This window comes from Tenebrio molitor, chromosome 1, assembly GCF_963966145.1.
Source record: "Tenebrio molitor chromosome 1, icTenMoli1.1, whole genome shotgun sequence".
NCBI classification, from domain to species: Eukaryota; Metazoa; Arthropoda; class Insecta; order Coleoptera; family Tenebrionidae; genus Tenebrio; species Tenebrio molitor.
In genome coordinates, this window is record NC_091046.1 from 7023906 (window position 1) to 7046149 (window position 22244).

The following is a 22244-nucleotide window of genomic DNA, read 5'->3' on the forward strand; positions in this document are numbered from 1 at the left end:
TCCGCGAAACGAAAATCGATTAATATTAACCAAATTGAATAATCCTGACATATTTCCCCCGTTCCGACCTCATCATAAACTTTGTGAAATATTATTGCTGTCATCTTCGTTATTAATAGCACATTGTGTGTACACGTTGTACATGATCTTGATACCGTATTGACTTTTCATTATGACCCGGCCCCCAAGCTTTAATTAATGAAAATTTCTTTGGGCCAAAAAGGGACCGGCGGGTGAAAGTAACAGAAAAGGGCCCGCACCCCCTCTCCATAATTATCGTTAATTACTGGTTTACCTGGATATTCTTAAAACGTCTGAAAAACCCAACGTTTCTGGCTAATTTCGCCCTGCAAAAACTTTCAATCCGCCAGAATTTCGAGGATATCGACCGCGCCCGTCTAGAATACACGTCTGGATGCATTCATTTACTTTCACGGACGATGTCCAAAAACATCCCCGACGAGGAATCCGACTCCGTCTGCGTGGTCCGAGACAAACTCGATTTGCATAATCCGACGGAAGTTCGATGCTTTCAACTTCGTTCCGGAAAAATCCGGTCACGCCGGAAAAGCGAGCGATACTCACCCCGCATCTTGTGCTTCATGTGCTCTAATTATTGATAGGAGGTTATTATTTTGTAGGAAGTCGCAACAGGCAGCGTAGCTGGAAACAGAAAGACACGATTAAAACAGTTCGTCGTCCTAACCTATAACGTCGAGGTGGAAGTGTCAAAAGTGACAAGATGCACGCAGGGATACCAACCTGTAGAAATATGAGCAACCCCTCACGGAATTATGAGAGAAGTGTTCTGCGTTGTTTTCATTACCGAAGTCTTCTAAAGGATCCGACCAGAGGAGGTCGCACATCGGTCCGAAAGCAGGTGGTTCCTTAAATCTGTCTAACTGCAAAGAAATCGCTATTTTACTACTGATACAGGGCAGCCAACACGTTCACATTTACAAGACAACATGTCGGCGGTGTTGAGGCTTGTTTTCTTGTCTGGCTGCAAAGAGAAAGTGTACGACAAGCAGACGCAATAATGCTTTGAATAAATCGAACATCTGTTCTCATTCCGGAAATCAACAAATATTTATCGGCATCGGTGGAGACATTCCCTTCTTTATTGGGACCGTACAAGTCCTAACGAGCGTCGAGATTGCATCTACTAGGGCAAAATCGCAATTTCAAACTTTTAATTCGCACAAATACAAAAATTAGTTTCTTTCGAATTAGTCATTCTGACAGTTCGGAGAACGAAAAGTTCCCAACTCGAAACGACAGTCTGAGCTGTATTTGTAATTAGGTACATTAATTAAATTTCGGGATCGTTTTGGATACAGAGAACGGACAATTTGATGCAGTGCGGCTTGCAAGCTTAATTAAGCACATAAAACCTCAGCAACCATTAAATCCCGACCAAATCCAACCCTGCAAGAACAAAACATTTCGGTCTTTACGCATATTAAACCGGAATGTTTTATTCGGTGGGGTTGCAAAACGACACCCTTTACATTACTGCGAAATTAACTCATCGCGATGCCAAATGACACCAACAATATGATTCTCATCACGGAAGCAATAAATACTCGAAATGTTCAAATCGGTTTCGTAGCAACATTTCGGGGGCTGAAAACTCGACCACCAAAAATGGCACACGCGTGACCCCGGAGTTAATTTTCGGAATGCTCCGGGTGCGGGGACGGTCACAGGGAAAAGACAAATGCTTTGGCGAATACCGGAGTCAGGTGCGTTCACGTATAAGGAACAAAATATTCTTGGAGCACCTTTTGTGATCGTGCACACGTTATTAGTCGGCGCCCAAATAAGGGAGAAATTGATTTGTAGTAATAATCTTCGGTGGTCGTGCCGCAAAAAGCAACTTTCTCGATCGATTTAAGTCGGCATCGATCTTTATTATCCAGACTTGAAAAAACTGGACCGCTTGAAAATTTATTTGGAACTTGTTGAGCGCATTCCGAGTGCAATGTAACGTTCGTTGTGCACTAATGCTTGTTATTTCAATGGACCCGGATGAGATCACACTTACACTTTTCATTCTCTTTATTACGCCAACCCATATGGTCAATTTAATTAAATTAGCGTTCGCACAGAAAGGCGAACCTGGATGGGGAATAACAAAAATGTACCTCCAGCACCGTTCGCGTTAATTATTAATGAACAAAAGTGGTATCAGAGACGTAGAAAAGCGGGTGAGCCGTTAATTACGAGCTCTCATTTTGTCAATTAACCTTTGGCCCAACTGGTCCTTTAACCTGACCGTCATTAAGGATTCTGGCGCGGTGCAGGACAGACGTCCGTGGCGATAGTCCTGGAAGGGAATTGTTTTTTCGTTCGTGACAAATTGGGAGCCAACGGCATAAGTATCTCAAATAATATGGACGGAACTCGATGCTCGGACGTCATTAAATAAGAAACATGTCAGTTTTTTCCTCTTCGGGCTTGTTCCGAGTCGCAACAAGTCGGCGAAGAATCGTGGAACCGTGACACGACAAAAATTAAACCTGACTCGCTAATTTTTGCGTTTGTATGACATGTGCTTGACTAATTAAGGCGCTGTCTTTAATTTACGCTAAATTCTATAAAGCGAGCCCGAAGTTGAGGCAGTACCGGAGACGGTGCTAATTACTTCAAACAATATTATGCTAAATTTTCACCGTACACTCGTTTTAATTAAATTAGCTCCAATTACGGCGAGGCCGAAGTTGCAAAAATTCCAAAACGGGAGTCACCTCCCGGACTAATCCGGCGGTGAAACGGCGAAAAACCCCTATTAGCTAATAGGGTGTCGCAGATACGGTGTATCATAAACGCGGTAAATAATTGACGGTGGTCTTCTTGGAATATTTAAAACGGGCGACGGGAGGGTGCAGAATGCGAACCATATGAATTATTCAAGTCCATCAGGAACGACAGAGTTCCTTCTCCTGCCAAACAGGGTCCTCGGAGACTCACCTTAAATATTAATGTTCGAACTTGAAGAGAACATAACCCGAGGTTGCCAATATAAAAAACCTATCGCGGTAATTAAATACGGGCAAATATTTGGGTGGCGTTCTTGCGCCAGGTGCGGATAAGGGGCGAGTGCTCGTCCATTTTTCATTTGACACAATTGGCTTACGGACGATTTAATCGCCATACTTCTCTGCCACCGCCAGGGTCCTCAATATCTGTATGCGTCTATTCCGGAGGAACGAAACGATCGCCCTGTCTATGACATATTTACCGGGACTGATCATAATTGGGCAGCCGGGCTGAAAACGATGACATTGATTGAATATAAACGAGATGAAAAATTTCTGCATTAGGCATTCACGTTTTTCGTCGGGTCGTAATTAAGAAGGTTCGCGGGGGCGGGAGGTCGTGCCGTAATGTAGGTGTTCTCGCAACGCCGGTGATTACTTATTGAATTTCTTTTTTGTCGGGCGGCGGAAGAGATGAATTGCGGAGGGTGGTGGTTGTTGTGTGAGGGCCGCGATTTCCAAAGGTTGTGTTTGTAGAGGTGTGTTTGTCGGCAGAGTTCGTGGAGAACCTCGTTAATATATATTTTACGGGTCAGGTAACGGCGCAACCCTGTTAAGTTTCTAATAATCCGTGGACATAGTTTAATGTAATATGTATGTTTTCATTAGCCGTGGACTGTATCTCGAACGAAAATTAAGAAAGATGTTAAGGTTTTATACATTTGTTCAAACATCTTACTGGAAATATTCTGTTACCTTCATGTTTAAACAATGCTTTTAGCTACTAAATGAGAATTTTCTAATGTAAATTAACCTCCGTCGCTTCTTGGCTGCTTTAATACGTTTTCCAAATAAAAAAATATCTTTAAATAAAAAACTGCGCTCAAAAGGAAATTGGCACAGTCGCGAGCAATAAATTTTGGTCGTAAATATCATAACCTATCATCATGTTGTATGACATTAATCGTCATTTTTTCTTTTCTCATTTTTTGACACTTTGTTGACATGGCCTTAATCAAGCAGGGATTTTTTTTTTTTATTTGTGACAATCTAACCAAATTTTGAAATGACATTGACAACTAAAATGTATTGATCGCGACTGTACAAATACCTTCGACCACACATGATTAGACAGAACAAAATAAAAATTCAAGAAAATAATCAGAAAAAATAAGAATTGTCTTTCTTTAGTGGTTTGAAATCTCCAGTTGTCAACATTTTTACTATTGCTTACGCAAAGCACTCTTAATTTTATTTAAATTTATTTCACGGTAATAGTATACATACCGGGACATTTTCTTAACTCTGAACAGCTATCATATCATACTTTTTGAGTGAAATAATAAAATGAGAAAAAAAACACCATGAACTACGACCAAAACGACTGTCCCAACAGTTTTCTTTCATAACCCCACTTTTTTCTGACACTTGCAGACACACTATAAACAAAAGTCAGCGTTTAATTTTGAAACAGATTATACCGGGATATTTTTTTAATATTGAACATAGCCCATACTTATTCCCTATGTTCAATTTTAAAAAACACAGATCAATGCATTGTGAGTTGCTATGCAACCAACTATACCGAACACCAGAGATTTTGAAATAATGTTTAAAATTGTTCGGATTGATGGAATGGGTCTATCATGTGTTGCATTGGAAATGTCAGGCACATTTCTAATGTTATTTCTTCTTCAAACAACTTGACCATTTTGTTAAACTGTCAAGTACTTATTTTCGTTACCTTGGTTACGTGATTACATACATGCATTGACCTGTGTTTTTTAAAACTGAACATAGGGAATAAGTATGGGCTATGTTCAATATTAAAAAAATATCCCGGTATAATCTGTTTCAAAATTAAACATCCACCAACAGTGCATTCTACCTCGAAAATACAACCGGCAACGTCGCTGACTTTTGTTTTTAGTGTGTCTGCAAGTGTCAGAAAAAAGTGGCGTTATGAAAGAAAACTGTTGGGACAGTCGTTTTGGTCGTAGTTCATGGTGTTTTTTATTCTCATTTTATTATTTCACTCAAAAAGTATGATATTATGATAGCTAAAACCTTTTTGTACATAATAATTATATTGTGTTTCGTAAATAAACTCAACAGTTCAATGTCAAATTTTAGCGGGAGGTTGAGGCAACCCAAAAAAATTAAACTTTTTCTGGGGATTTATTTTTTTCTGCCAACATAATTCAATAGGTGGTGGATTTTTGATTTCGAAACAGTTACTTATATTGAGTAATTCAAATTGATTGTGGATAAGTATGGCAACTATGTACGAAAATTTATGTAACAACTGTGTGGGTGGTGTAGAGTTGACATTTGTATGACATTTCATAAGCGTGCATATGACTTTTTGCACATTGCACATTGATTTGACAATTTTGAAAATTGCGCGACTATGAACTGTCAAAGAAATGCCAACTCTATCTACCCACACCACCACACCACACCATACTTATCCATCCACAATCACTTTGAATCACCCAATATATTATATCATCAAGAGTAGAAGTGTCTCTTTTTGTGCTAAGCCCAGATATTGAAGACCGAAACGCAGTTGAGGTCGACAACTGGGCACAAAATTCGAAATAATTTTTATACAGGGTGTATTAAAAATGACGCATAAGATTTACATCACATGATTCTACTTTGAAATACAATCAAAAAATTCTAGTACCAATTTACTGTTAATCCTTTGCTCGCGGAGTCATAATAATGCCGATTTTGAATATATTATGAGGTCTATAAAACACTAGTGGACTTATGAATCCATAATTAAACTGTTTTTTAAATTAAACAGTTTAGAGAGAATTGAACAGCATCTCTTCGCAATTTTTTCAGGAAGAGAACTTTTTCCTTCCATTTCATGATGTTTTAAGAACTGTTACAAAAGGAAGTGTTGGATAAAACTATATATCACACGTGCCTTATCAGCAAATAAGTAATTCAAGTAAAATTAGCCCACTCGAGCAAGCTCTCGTGGCTAAACATTTTTTTTCGTGACTTATTAGCCTTATAAGACACTTGTACAATAAACAGCTATTATGCGTGAACTTTACTATGATGTTTTTATTCTTCTCAATGAGTAATATCAAAACACGTGTGATAAAATAATTTCAACAAAATAAATCATCCTAGGGTTAAGCTTGCAAAATGATGAAGCTTTTAATGCTTGAACAAAAATTTAAATTGGGCCTCAACATAATAAGCCACACCGAACAAAACACCCTTTAAGTTGATTTTAATGAAAATTAAACGAGTAGTTTGTAATACGAGTCCATTCGAGAGTGTGCTTTATTATCCCGTCAATTCAGGGCGCATAACGCTTAATTGCGTTAAAATTAGAACATTCTTAAATAACATCAGCGAAACTCGATCTAGTTTTAGAATAATTAAATTTTACACATAACAATTATACGAATGACAGCTTAAACTGAGCTTTTTTACTAGAAACTTATCTCTTATCTGTTTCCATTTCATCCACATTTAAATGTTATAATAAAGTCCATTCAAAAATTAAAAAACCACCACTTGTAGGTTTAGGTTGGTAAAATTTAAAAAACCCTAGGTAGTTATTTTTTCTTGCAATGTTTGTAACTATAAATTATGACATTTGATTCAAAATAAAATTCAATTGCTTGGAATTTCGTTCAAATTGTTTTATTATTGCTCAGTACGACTGAGTTATTTATTAATTTTTATTATTTTTGCTTAAACATGCCGAGAAAAACAAGACACTTAATAAAAATACTTAACCTCAAAATTACAATTCTCACCAAATTTTACACTAGACAGCGTTGCCGATAGTAATTATCGAGGAAAATGCGACGTTGGTGGTTTTTGGATTTTTGAATGGACTATATGTAAAATTTTTGCTTGCTCGTCAAGATTGCTTTCAATTACAATTCCTCATAAGATTGTGCAGTAACAGTTAATGTTGCCTCATCATAGTCCCGCATCAGTCATTGTGCATTTGGATTTAACAAATCATTCGTAACATTTTTGGTGGATGCGCCGGGACACACTTCCTGTTCTCCCTCCGGCGCACTTCTTATCGCACCGATCAAAACATCTCCCGAACGCAATTTATCCTCATTAGAATAACTAAGTAGTCCTTCTTTCGACTTGAACTATTGGCCATGTTGTGAAGCATGAAGTGAATTATCGAACATTTCCTTGTTCCCTTACGTGTTTTCGCCCGAACTCGGTAAAGTTACGAAATGTTCGCTTCATGGATTTTCTAATGGATGAGAAGGGATTCTCATAAAACATGATTACGCTAATAGGTTCACATTTGTTACCGAGACTTTCCAGTTAAATACATCGGAATGGAATGCGCTCCTCCACAAAAACGACGACGATAACTTGTTCACGTCTCTTAACGATCAGATCGCTCATCCGAAATTTACCCACAAAAAATTTAACAACGTACAAGTGCATAACCGTCGATCCGAATTACCGAATCGTCTCGTTCGGGAGCAATAAAAGGAGAAGCGTTCATTTCCTCGCGCCACTTACCGCACCGCAACTGTTTATGCAGTTTTACGGCGGGACCGTAAAAAGGACACATTTATTTTAATTTAGTCATTTGCCGGATTTACGACGCCCGCCCATGATAAAAGGCTGCAAGCATGCACATTTCGAGCGACTGGAAGGAGTCTTGTCGTTGGAAAAAAATTAATTGCTTCCTAATTTGACGCGCCAACTCTACGAATCAAAGTTGCATTTTTTCCCTTTTTTAACTCGATGTCCCAAATGTACTGACGAAATGAATATTTAATACGTTCCATAATTGACGTGACACGCAATTCCAACTTGTTGGATTTATACTACTTACGATCAATAATCACAAAATTTGCCCAATTACGGCTCGATTCTAGGCTTTCATCGAAAAAGAGGTCATCAATTTACCACCACGAATCGTACAACACCGCAAGATCCCTCTACAACTACTTACATACACGATTATATTTTATGCCATTCTTGATTTTCAGACGACCTGGTTTTATTAGCAACTCCAACGGAATGCGACTGATTTAAAATTCAATTTTCAAGCTGAAGCAAAGTTCTTTACTACCGATAACTCGATTCTGTGCCATCCAGAATCGGGGAAAGACGGTTCCCATAAGAGTTGCTTAAACACGACGTTGATTCGTTCACCTGATTTGCATCATTTGCCAGATACACAATATTATTTTCAGACAAAATACAAAACGCATTAATTTCGTTACTTGCATTAGCCAAGAGACTTTTCATTTTCATTAAAAACATCCTTAATAACTGAAATGAATTTGCGAATAAAACTAAATGAGCTCGCTCTGAACCAACACCGTTTTTTTACTTTTAGGTTTTCTTTATGAGAACGACTGAACTTGTAATTCTAAATTGTGAAAGGGAATAATTCTTTTTCATTTTGTTTTATGTCGTCTGAAACACAAAGGTTTATTCGCTTTTACCTTCTGATGCTGAAAACAGAATGTGATTTCGCATATTGTTCAAACAAAAATATTACTTGTTCTTTGCGTAATTATTGTCGTTAGAGTTAAATTTGCCGTTTGCTTTGTTTGCGTTAATGTTGCTTCGTTCTGACTGTTTGCTCAGTACATCGTTACACGAATATAAAAATATCTCTGTAAATACTTTGGAAAAAAAAGCATTATTTACAGATCAACTGAGTCGGGATAATTTATGCGACTGAAATTTTAATAAAGGCAAGCATTAAATTTTCACTAAATATCGCTGCGTTATAATTGACAAAACTAAACCTTGCTACGAATAATTTCCAACTGATTGTTAAATACACAAACAGTATTAATAATAAACACGGTTCGTAGCAGAGGTCATTTAGCATAAATAAATACCGTCAAAACGGGAACTTAGCAAAAACATAACTGAAGACATTTTTTTAAAGATTTGTCGACGATGATTATTATTATCAGAAGTTAAGCGTTTTGAAATTTAAATTAAACATTTATTTAGGAAGAACCAAAAATATGTATTATATTATGGTTGACACATTGAGTATTAAATATGATTCGATGATCTACAAACAACAAAACAATTATTTATTTATCAAAGTACAATCTTCGCGTTCATGGAGGTCCTATTACTCGTAGAGTTAGTGTAAACGATTTAAAAAAATCTAAACTCTCAATTTGGATGTTACGCTAGTTAAAATGAAAAAATAACAAATTTGTTATTTTACAAAATGTTAAATTCAATGTACTGTCATGTTCAGATAAATCTGGGACAACTTTATTTTTCGAGGGTAATTTGGGCTGAACATTGAACAATAAATATTTCCATGGATTGATTTTTTACTGCCAGAACAAACAGCAGATTTCATTTATTTGTCAAAGTTGACAAGTGATTCTATTTTTCAAAGCAATTTTAGCGCAAAATGCCTAATGATAATAAAATAACAGTCATTGAATTGTTAAATTTAGCCAAAACAGTTTTTTAATAAAATGTTAATTAATTAACTGCTTGAAGTCACATTTAAAACCCAAAAAAAATTGTCCAAGATTTATATGAACAAGTGAAATTGGGAGTTACGTTACAACAGTTTTCTCAGATTTACTTGAACATGACTGTACATGCAACGTACAAGAATAACAAAAATACCGATGACATTTATCTCGTTATGCTAGATGTTGTGCAGCTGTATTTGATAAAACTGTCATTTGTGGTTATTGGTTTACCGAAAAGAGTGACTAAAAAAATAAAAGCAAATAGAACTCACGTGATGGTTGTGTTAGGCAAATAACTGTCTGTCAATGACAAAATTTGATAGATTTTTAATGGCACTCTTTAGAAATAAATTCTAGTAGCAACTTGTGGCGAAGAGAAAAAAAATATCATTAAACCGTTTCGTCTTCATTCAGTAAAGAGGCAAATTTAGATCATCCTAATTATTTGAAAATTTTGTGATAGTGATATGATTCCCAGGATTAGAAAAGGCAAATTTAAATTAAATTAGGAGTAACAATACCAAATTCAAAATATTCTTGTTGATTAGTTGATTACATTTCCAGTACTTGCAGACCAAAGAGACCAAACTGTTTTTAAACTACTTCCATTTTAAATGAAAAAACACATTCACAGTGTATTTGTTATGTCCTACATTAAATCACAAATTTAAATATTCCAAATTATTCAAAGTCTTTGTGATAAGAAATTTTTTTCTAGCCATAGATAAGTAGATTTTTTAAAAATCAAGTTACACACGCAATCGTGTTATACAGAATATTTTCATAATATGGCAATTGGTTATGTAAAAGTATTTTACTGTGAAAATATAGTACATAGTTCTATAGAAATTTTTCCACACGCTACTGTTCCTACTTCTTTTTTTTCTGTGATAAACTGCTACAATGCAATTTCAAAATTTAACCATCCCAAATATCTGCAAGACATTGATAACATTAATTATTCTTTAATGTTAGCTACTTAACTTTAACTTTAACTCAAATCAGTACGTTGCGAAATAGTATATTACACTATAAGTGATGAAAGTGCCTGATTTTTCAACGAACAATACATGATATACTCTCGAGCGCCAGCGAGTGAGGATAGTATTGCGAGTTGAAAAATCGCACATTGATCACGAATTGTGTATACTATTTTATCCAACATCGCTTATGAAAATGAGTCTCAATTTTAAATTTCTTTATAATTATTTTACTCCCCTATTTTTCGCAAATAACAGTGTTTTAAATTTGTATATTAATAAGTAGGAAGTAGATTGTTAATGTAGTAGATTGTAGTAGATTTTCCTCACTAGTGAGTGATGAAAGTATCATTTTCATAATCGATGTTGGAAAAAAATTTAATTACACCTGCAAGTGTTGTTTTATTATGTGCATTAATTTTAGTTGTTTAAAACAAAATTTGGTGTAAAGAAAAAATAAAATAGGAAAATTAGATATTCTGAATTATTTCATTTTGTTTTCGTTGATTTTAAGAAATTACGCAGTTTTACCCAACAAGCAATCCATAAGAAAGAAAATGATATTGGTCTCCATATCGAAGAAAAAATAAAATACTATCAAACTATCTAGTTCCATCACCATCATAAAAGAATATAGTTTGCTGAAGAAAACAAAAAACAAGTTCGACAGTACTGACAACCAAAATAAAAATTTAGTTAGATATGACTGTCAAATACATACATTAAATAAATTTAAAAAAGTTGTTACCCAGTGTTATAGGTATCGGGTGTTCATTTAATATTCTGGTAGCATTACCTATGGAAATATTTTGTTTTTGTTAAGGCATGTCGTCGTTTGAACTTCCGATTAGTAAAATTAGAGTAGAACTGTTATATTTTGACATTTGCGTTCAGAGAGGTTTACGTTTACTGTTTGCTGGTGTTCACGTTAGAGCAAAAAGGTTTTTGATTGAAAGTTATTTTCACAATGGTTTGAAAGTGAATGGTTCATGGATCTATTCGATACAAAACTGCTTAGAAGAGTTTATCGCCGAATTTCCGAATGTTATTGTTAACCGGAAAACCTTCGAAGACAATCTGAGCCGGTGTGTAAAGTTGTTTCGTGAAACTGGAGGCGTTTACCGTAGAAAAACCATAGGGGTCGGTCGCTAAAACGCACTGCTGCATTTATTGAAACTGCAAGAGAAATAATGCAAAATGCTCCCACACTTCAATACGTCAGTTATGGCAACGCAACAGAGTGAACCTTGTGTAGGAAAGTAGGAACGTGCCACAAATTGTTACGAAAAGAAGAAGGTGGTAGACATTTCCAGCATCTCATTTAATACATTGATTAATTTTTGCGTGAATTGTAATTGTGTTACTTTTTTATCATAATTCGTGTCATGCTGTTATATAAAATTATAAAAGTGAGGTTATGTCATATTTTAACGCTGCGACATCCGTTTTTCAAAACAAAAGATTTCCATAGGTGATGCTACCAGAATATTAAATGAACACCCATTAGATATAACTGGGTTGTTCTAACTCTAATTAGAAAGAGAATTTCACAATATTTCCACGTAAAAATGTGTCTCTAGCTTAGAAATTTTTCAACAAATTTTAATCCCAAGCTTGACAGAACATATTAACATAATTGCTCTCCTTTCGTAAAAGAAACGAAAACTACTCCAAGATCTTGTGATGAAGAGGACAAGTTGGTTTCTAGTTTCAGATAAGCGAGTTGTTTTAACCGCAAGTTAGACAAGCAATACCAAACGAGGGTACCTCCACAACGCACAATACCATGTTAATTTCACCACGTTCGCCATGCCAGCTTGCAATTTCCTCAATTTCGCCGAATTGCCATCTAGATTTCCATAATAGGATTATAGGTACGTGTTGAGTCTTACCTTTCGAATGTCATCTAAATTATGTATTTCTGGAGATAAGCCGCCGTGGACGCAGAGAAACTGTTGGTTCATCAGCGCCGCCAGGGGCAGACAGTCGAAAGCCTCCATACACGCATCATATACACGTTCTGAATATTTTATCTTACCTGAAACAACGTGAAAGGAGACAGTTAATTAAGTTGATCAAAACGTGCGATTTATTACACAAGTTACGTCGAAGAACAGGAGCCGTGATAGTTAACACCATAACTACACCTATTTAATTAATTAAGGCCAATTACCTAGCCGCAATAATTAATTATCGCTTGATTGGAACACGATTCGATCCGCCCGGGTTGATTTGTCCGTTGGAAATTAACATCCGTGAAACGTCATTTGCAGGTCGCAGATGGAGCACAATTTCAGTTCGCAGTTGGACACTTGTTGATTTCGACCGATCTGGAAATCCGCATCGAAGAACGCCACCGCAGAGGCCCCCGACAAAAATCTTAAACTCGCCCGATAAAATATAAGGCGCGATAAAAATAATAACTCGGTAAGCCTGAAAGCTAGAAAATGTAATTGCAAAAATCTATCTCGACTTCCTCATCCACCTCGCTTTCGTCCCTCGAGATGAATTTTCCGGCGTCTCTTAAGCTTTTAAGAGCACGAGATTTTACTGCTTATGCTTAAAACTACGCGGGATACAAGTCCCCCTGAATTCTTACGTAATTCCTATAATAAAGTTTTCAGCTCTCGGTCTGAAACAATTTCGTGCACAAAGTGGATGCACTGCGGCGGGACTGACTCGTCCACGGGGAAAATGCGCTACCATCGAATATTTCCATCGGATTTTCAACACCAAACGCACCTTTTGTTTACTTCTCCGGTCGAAAAACGGCTTCCACAACACGCGTAAATTGCACCAACTGCATTCAAAATACTCCAGGTGTGAACGGTCACGAACGCCAACAAAGACATTAAAATTTTATTATGAAATTCTTTGGCAAACGGAAAGCCTTACTTGCATCATAAATTCGTGATACAGGGTTATTGCCATATAAATATTGCGAACATCGTAGTGTGCTGAGGAAATTTGACACCCACAATTCTGGTGTACTCATACTTTTGTAATAGGTGTAGGTACTATAGATCCATTTGATGTGATTATTTGGTTGCCTAAAAGCAAGGGGCTTTTCCATAAAGTAATTTGAAATAAAATATTGTCATAAAGAACTCAAATCACAACTTTTTTTTTGTGCAATTGTTTACAATTTTATTGAACAATAATAATTAAAAAAACAAACAAACAAATGTGTTGTTTTCAAAGAAAAAAAATTTTCAATGAGCCCTATTGCCACAGTAACGTGTAATTTCTTCCAGTTGTCTTTTTGGGCACTTCGTCTTTAACATATCGCGATATTGCAAAACGTTTTTGGGTTAAGCTCCAATGACTGGAAGGCTTCCAGAACCTGAGGAAGCTGTTAAGGATTAAAGGAATGACTCCTTTAATCCTCAACAGCTTCCTCAGGTTCTGGAAGCCTTCCAGTCGACTTTCTTTCATTTACACTTCCAGAATAAATTTGTTGATTACATTTTTACTTTAAATGACGTTGTCTTCTAGCTCTTTGTTCCCAGGCAACCTTTTTATAATTCTTCTACTTCGACTCGACATTCGACATTAAAGCTGTAACGCGAGTTGCGAAATCTTTTGGAATTCCTTGCCAATTACGTTAAGTAATCCATCTCTGCTGAGACGTTTTGAAGACGATCGATCCGAATTTTGAAATGTCAAATTCGCAGAGACTGCGGCGCCACGGAAGCCATTTCTATTAGAGACGGAAGAGCTCCGATAATCGACATTTTCGGGGGCACAGTATCAAATTCAATATTTAACATAAACGGATACATCTCGCGTTTTTCGGGGTCGCGGTTCGATAAAACGGGCGTCAACAAATTGTGTTTGACTTTCGGTGTATTCGATAGACGGCGACGTTTAACGGGAAAGTTTCGGCAACGTTCCGAAATTTCATTAATAATTCCTCGTTATGTACACATTTTCCATTTGCAATTTAACATGTTCCGTTATGTATGAAAAAATACGGAATAATATTTATCCTGTGCATGCAGAGATATTTATGAATGCTACACGGACACCTGGGGCATGACGGGACTCTTAAGGAGGCTGAGGCGAGTTCGATTAAAGGAAGCTACGACCTTATAAAAATGTATATGTCGTATAAATAAAGAAAACATGTACGGAGGCGGAAACGGGCGCGAATAATTTCATTTCTGCAAACGTTGGTTTCTCGAGCGTTAATGAACGATGACAGGCGTACATTTTCCTAGAAAATTTATCTTCGTTACAGCTCCCACATGCGGGATCTTAAAAATTAAAAGGGCTGAGGGATTGGAGAATGATTAAAGTTGGCGCCTGCAACATTGTCATTGATTTTCTTGTATGTGCATTTTTTTTTTCAATTTGGAGTTGCTCAGAATAATTTGGAAGGTCGAAATCTCGACCGATTGTAAAATCTCATTCTCATTTGTCATTCGGGTATTTTTTTAGTAATTACCACTTTCCCAAAATCAACTAAGGAAATTCACGGTCCACTGTTAATCGTAATGTTGACGAATTAAAAATAACGATTTCTTCAGTTCAGATCATTATTCGACTTTTTTGTCTTTTTTATTTTGTAGATATTTGTACATTTTTGTTAAAGTGTTACATACATGTATGGTTTCTTCTGAAAGTTAAACCTGGAGAAAAAACTACACTCTGGTGTCCATTCATTTCGAATGTTACACACACTTTTCCTTGAATAATTTCGTGAATTTAATAAAAATGCGAGCAACTAAAATTATTGTCAGTTTCTCTTTTGACCCAAATTTCAACTGAAATTTTTTAGGTATTTCGTTACATATTTGTAAAAAAAAATTGATCACTTCAGATTATTCGAGTCTTATTTTCAAAAGCGAAGATATTAACCAACTGGAAGACAACAATTACTGACAAATTAAGTAAACCAACTCTAATAAACAAAATTAATTCAAATTTTATCTTCATTGTATTATTGGTATGACATTCATTATTTTAAAATGAAATCACAAATACATAAACTATTTATACAGTGCGTTCGTAAAGTTCGAAATAAATTCGATAAAAGTGTAAGTATTAATTTCTGAGAAAAATCCTTGAACAGGTCAACTTTGTTTTTAAAAAGTGTATATTGTTCAGTACTTTGCTTATATTGACAGCTTGTCATCTCCTAATAATGACGTCATCAATAATTTTTTTAAATGACAACCCCCATTTTTTCTTATTTTTCTGGTACGCCTTCGTACTAGCTAAATGATCAATGAAAAAAATTGACACCTTACATAACAATTTTTTTGAGAAAATGACAAATTTTACTTCAAAAAATTTAATTTAATTTTTAACTTAAATTTTTTTTCAATAGATTTAGTTACAATGGAAGGTTTATTTTAATAGACCATACAATTTAGAACGATTTGCGGTAGAGAATTCACACTGAAACGGAACAAATAAGCCCTGATATTATTGAGCGCCGTGTACAAAGTGTAGGTGAGTGCCAAATAGTTGGCGGGAGACAATTTCAACATTTGCGTTAAATTTTATTGTTAACCTGAGATGTTTGTTTGATTTTGTTTGAGGCAATTAAATTTTTTACATTAAAAATTAAGTTAAATTGTTTAAGTAAAATTTGTCATTTTCTCAAAAAAATTGTCATGTAAGGTATCAATTTTTTTCATTACTCGTTTAAGTACTAAGAAGGTCTACCAGAAAAAGATGAAAAAAGTGAGGGTTGTCATTTAAAAAAATTATTAATGACATCATAATTTGGAGACGACAAGCTGTCAACTTAAATAACGTACTGTACAACATGCACTTTTTAAAAACAAAGTTGACCTCTTCGAGGATTTTCCTCAGAAATTAATACTTACAATTTTATCGAATTTATTCCGAACTTTACGAACGCACTGTATACCAAGTGACTATAAAAGATTGAAGCACATTTAGTGGGTTGGCATCACATTGGTAAAGCCTCATCACTGTCAACATGTCATCTCTTGATTCATATTTTAGGTTAGGGTTTTGGAAGTTTAGTGCTATTGTGAATGATTGACATTATAAATAAGATATAAATAAGCTTTACCAACGAGAATCAAAAACAATATAAATAAATTTAAAAAACAAGATTTAGAGCAAATGCTTGAAATGCAACATTCTTAAAAATAAAGCGTGATAATCGCAACTTTGTTTTATTTGACTTTTGGTTATGGTTTGACATATTTGAATTTTTAAATATGTTGCTAACCCAATACAAAAAAAAAACAAACGCATATAGTCACATGGTACCATTAAATGATTCATACGTTATGGCCTGAATATTCGATTGAGAAAAATAACTTTGGTCAAACAACAAAATAATTTAACTTTAACACGATGAAGACTGAATCTTTAATTAACATCGATAAAATTTTCAACATGTCGGAGCGAACCCCATTTCTGTCACACTAAAACTTTCGCTGCGTCATCGACATCGAGTTTTCCGTAAATTTGCTTTTATATCAACACTTCTCGCCAAAAATGCATTGTCAGGACCATTTTACGACATAATAATTGTAAACACCCGGACACCACAAACTCGTGACAACACCTTTTACATTAATAACGACCATGAATATTTTAAGACGGTTCGATACCATTCTCTATTGTTTTGCATGGGTGCTTTAAAAACTTTACATTTTAGACTAGACCAAACACTACTTTTTCCCCGCCCTTGAACAATTCACAAAACGTTAAAAAAAATAAACAAAACGACAAAAACGACGCCTACACCGGATTAATTATTCACATCTTCGACCTTCCTTTCCTTTTCACACATAAACACCGACATTATCAACCGCCACCCCCACCAGAAGAGTTTTTTAATAGGTGGTGTCGTGCCAAGAACTCGAACCCCTTCGGTGCGACGCAATTCCCTAATTGGTAAAAATTCAAACCGAATTGGACACAATTTCGCGTTCAAATCCTGGTTACAGATGCAGATCCTGCGAAAGTTCGGATCCGAATCGGCGACGATTACGCTAGAGCTTTCGCCGATCATTACCGCTTTTAACCCGGAACCGAAACAAATAACTCTAAAAAGTGTCCGATCGATTTCTGCAGCTCTCGCATAAATTGCGAACAAATCGATTTTTTGTGCGGTTTTCGATGGAGCGAAACTATCAACTGTGGCGCCCCGGAAAAATACGTTCGCAGCAATCTATTAAAGGAATCAGAATTAAAGTCGGATGTGCAGTTTAAAACGGTCACATAAACTTTGCGATCATCTCGGACGTTACGACGTAATTTAAGAGGCGAACGGGGCTTTTCATTCGAACCGATAAAAGCCGCTGAAGGATCTCCACAGATGGGGGGGCCGCCACCTCCCAATAATAATTTTTCGTCGTTGTTTTGCGGTCGGGCGAACTCCTATCTGCAGGTTTTGATTAAAACTTCGCAAACCGTAGATCGAGAGATCGCCGAGGTAATTTGTACAATGGGACGGGGCTTTGACGATGTCCGAATAAATAAAACCGACCCAACAAAGAAAACACCCCTTACAAAGGAGTACGCCATAATGCCGCATTATGCTACCCGGAATCTATTGAATATCAAAGGAAGAATCGCGTATCGGTGCTCAACATCCGTTAAATGTCTTTCACACTATTCCGATTCTATATGCGTCCTGCGCCGTCGTTTGATTGTATATCGATGTTTTATTTAGATTGATGTTGCCCCTCTCAGCTGCTAACGTTGATTTATTGGCTTTGCAGCTTTTTGTTGCCATCATGTTTTTGTTTTATTTAGATGCATGGCTTGTCAAATGGCCATATTTATAACTTGGAAGATTCGATAAATTCAAATTATCCAGATGAAAAACACAACGCAAAGAGGAGTCTGATCAGGAGTCGAATTTATTACGGATGCAGCGGATTTTACGAGGGGCTCCGGATTCGAGACAGTGGCGTAGCGCACGGTGGAAAAGCTCGCTGATGGATCAGCCTAATTTATAACTCTCTATGTGTACCAAGAGCCAAATTGAACGGCATTGGAAATGATGCAGAATTACAACTAGAATTATTCCAACAGCTTAATTATGTAAATTCAGTAGATGCTGTAGCATTTATTATTCACAATATAAAAAACTTGAGGCGAGAAGAAAATATCAATTATTTTAAAAACGAAAATGTGACAGAGTAGATGTTTGAAATGTCAGAGGGCAAAAGAACGTCGCGCAGAAGGTTGAAAACAACGTTGGTGTTTTTCATAAGTTATTCACAAATATGATGTTTTCGAGGCTTTATTCCAAACATATTAAAGATAAATAATTTCAATTACTACAAAAGAAAAGAAGCTTTAAAAATGTTTAGAGGAAACCGCAAAAAAATTCAATACTGACGGATGATGAATATTTTTTTTACATAACGTCTGTAAAAGATGAAATTAGTTTAAAAATGTCAAATTTAAATATACGAAATCAACCAATGAAAATAAAATTGTGGAATACAATGACGATGTTGAAGAGTCGATTGTGATCGCAGCACGGTTTGCACATCACGGATCACTGGTTTAAATCTAACCTCACTTTTTGAGTTGTTTGTATTTTTACTCTGCCGACGACGAGTGGTGCGTTCACAATCGACTCTTCAACACCAACTTTAAGACTAAATTTAAATGAACACCGGATATATATATTTGCTGATTCTATTTTTTAAAGAAGCATTCCACATATTTTCAGGTTTTGAAATTCTAAAAAATCTCGAATCAAATAGATATCGGGTGTTCATTTAAATTTACGGTCAAAGTTGGCGTTGAAGAGTTGATTGTGAACGCATTAGCTGTTTAAATCGTACCTCAGTTTCTGCATTCTTTGTGTTTTTACACGAGTGGTACGTTCACAACCGACTCTTCAACGCCAACTTTGACCGGAAATTTAAATGAACACCCGATACATATTCATACTATCATGCGTTGAAATGAAAACTTGGGCAATTCAGAATTTACACTGTTTCAAATGGTATACTTTTTTCAACGCATACTCAGGCGTTGAAAAAAGTAAACCATTTGGAACAGTGTAAATTTTGAATTTCCCGCCGTTTGACACGATTGACGTTTGTTTATGTTTAATTGGCACATGACTGAACATGTTTGTTTTTAGCAAAGGGTGTCCTTAGATATTTGCTTCGAGGATAGGAATCACTGCAAAGAAATAAAAATAAACAGAAAGATTTTTTGTTAATAAACTTTAGGTTAGCTGTCAACATGCTCCAATTACAACTGTCAATTTACACTATAAAAAGGCAAAACAATCGACGGTTTCCAATGCCTTCCCAGCCTAAGATTTCATTTGAACGTCAGATATTTCATCATTTGAAATGTCATGAAACCAGAAATTTATTTTTAAACCAGTCACGTTTCACAACACATCAACGCCAACAACTGACAATCATTGGGATAGTCTAAAAATATTCAGTTTGCAAAACGCTTTTCTGGAATTTCAAAAATATATAAATTGAAAGTGTTCCATTAAGAGTTTAAATTGAGCGTACATAAATTTTATTTTTTGGCTGTGAAGAACAAGATTTATCGAATAAAGTGATTCAAAGTAGGAATTGCTTGCCAATTGCATGAGAATATTTTATAAAAGCAGAGTAATTTTTAACTAGACATAAATTTCTCCTAATGTAATAGTTATTTATGCAACGAGGTTCTGTGTAAATTGGGCTTTTCTAATTGCCCGAGGGACAAGATTAAAACACGAGCGTAGCGAGAGTTTTAAGGCCTCAAGGGCAATTAGAAAAGCCCAATTTATCCAGAAACGAGTTGCATACAAAATTTTATTGTTTAAAACGACGTCCCTGGAAGCTTCCAAATCTTTTAAAAATGGTTTTGCATTTGCTTTTCACAGTTTTGACAACCTGTCAGAAATGTAACGTTAAATGTGTTGTCTAGGGCAAGGGTTCGTTATCTGCTCATTTTGCTTTAGGGCAGTTAAGAGGCAGTTTACAAAGGAGAAAAACGAGAATTCACGACAGTTGAAAACAATAAATTTATTTAAAAAAATTCACATTATAATAACAGTGTAAAACTGACCCAGCTATTCATTCTTTTTTGGTGGATAAAAATATAAAAAGAATAATATTTTGGCATTAACAGTAAGAGCGATCAACGAAAGGAATCCAATATTAAGATTATTGAAAATTTGAATAAATTAACAATTGTTCATTGTTTATGAACAATAAAGATACAAATAGTTATTTATGGTATAAGTGGGTTATTTAAGATATTACCCACGAGAGGTATTTGTAACCTACGAGGGCTTGCCCGAGTAGGTTATTACCTCGAGTGGGTAGTACTTAATAACCCACGTATGCCATACAACGTTTTATCCAATATTCCAAAATTTGTAGATAATGACATTATTGATGAAATTCTGCTCCCGATGGGTTATGGACGTTAATAACCCACGGTGCTAATGGCAACGTGGGTTATGTATGTTATAACCCACGGTGCAAATGGCAACGTGGGTTATAACAACAGACTAGTTATAGCCCAGTTTACTCAATTAAAACTAACTAGTAAAACACGATATTACTATTGAATGTTGGATAAATGTATTTTTCACAACAAATGAATCGAGGTTACTATTTATAAGTTAAATTGTGATAAGAGTGAATTGCAATTGATAAATAAAAATTAAAATATGACTCATTAGACACGCTAACATTACAGTTTTGCCATTAATGTACTCAAATTATCTTTTAACATTATCAAAATACATAATAATAAAATTATAAAATTATTTCTGTCGTGCTGTTGTCGAGGTGTTTACATAAAAAAAATAAATAAAAAGCAAATAAATCAGTTTCAATTAAATGTGTAACAGGCAATGAGTTATTTAAAAGTAATTTTACATAACACTTGTTTTTCGATACAGAATCGCAAAAATGTTATCTGTTCGTAACTGGTCCCCCTGCGGGCCCGTCGCTACGCCACTGTTTCAAAAGCCAAACTGAAATAGCAGGTGGTTATTATTGTTCCCGGTCATATAATGTAACTTCGATAAACCAATCAAAACAAATAGGTAAATGAAAAGTTTGTATACGATAATTGCTCTCGAACGATAATACTTTGGAAGTAAGTTAGGAAATGCGATTTTCCCAAGCATTAACTTCGACCGTACAATAGTTTTATCGTCGGTGCTGTACGATAATTACGCAAGATAATGCCCGAAATCATCATAAATCACATCAAGAGCAATAAGGGCTTCAGTTGGGTCATGCAGAAATATCAATTAGCAACAGCAACAACAAAAAAAGACCCTGAAAGTTATAAATGGATTTTCCAAACTAAAATCCCATTTTAATAAATTTCGAAAGCTCTCGAAATGAGAAAGAAACACTTTCAAATAAAAGTCGCACGAGACAACAAGATGGAAGCTGTCTACTTAGAGACGGCTTCAGAGTAACGCAATAAAAGCACACAACAATAAAAAGAAAGCTCGTTTAGAAAATGATTTACTTACATTCTTGTTTAAAAGTGAAATATTCTGTAAGGTGGCGACACTCATGGTTACCACGAAGGAGGAATAGGGTTGTTGGGTAGCACAGCTTCAGGGCCCACAGGTACAACACGCACTGCCAACAAAATGAATTACGACATTATTACAGATTTTAAAATAAATTCCACAAAACAATTCGGACGCACACAAACTAATTCTAAAATGTCCCGTTCTCGCAGGAAAATAAACGACGCGATCCTCCCGAGTTATCCTTTTGCAGGTCGACCGGCAATCAATGTAAAAAGTACAAGTCCTTCTGCGTCGGAGTGACCCGCGAGCGCTTTAAAAACAGGACCTT

The 22244-nt window shown here is 35.6% G+C and overlaps 1 protein-coding gene across 9 annotated transcripts in view; it reads right to left on the reverse strand.

The window, feature by feature from the left end:
* LOC138128267 (serine/threonine-protein phosphatase 2B catalytic subunit 2-like) overlaps nt 1–22244 on the reverse strand; it is a 144613-nt gene that overhangs the window by 26267 nt on the left and 96102 nt on the right. For all 9 annotated transcript variants that reach the window (XM_069044468.1, XM_069044457.1, XM_069044487.1 and 6 more), the window contains 4 exons: nt 21911–22022; nt 12336–12481; nt 763–902; nt 586–663 (listed from right to left, as the gene is read on the reverse strand). In XM_069044468.1, coding sequence (XP_068900569.1) covers nt 586–663; nt 763–902; nt 12336–12481; nt 21911–22022 — 476 coding nt within the window. The remainder of the gene's footprint in view (nt 1–585; nt 664–762; nt 903–12335; nt 12482–21910; nt 22023–22244) is intronic.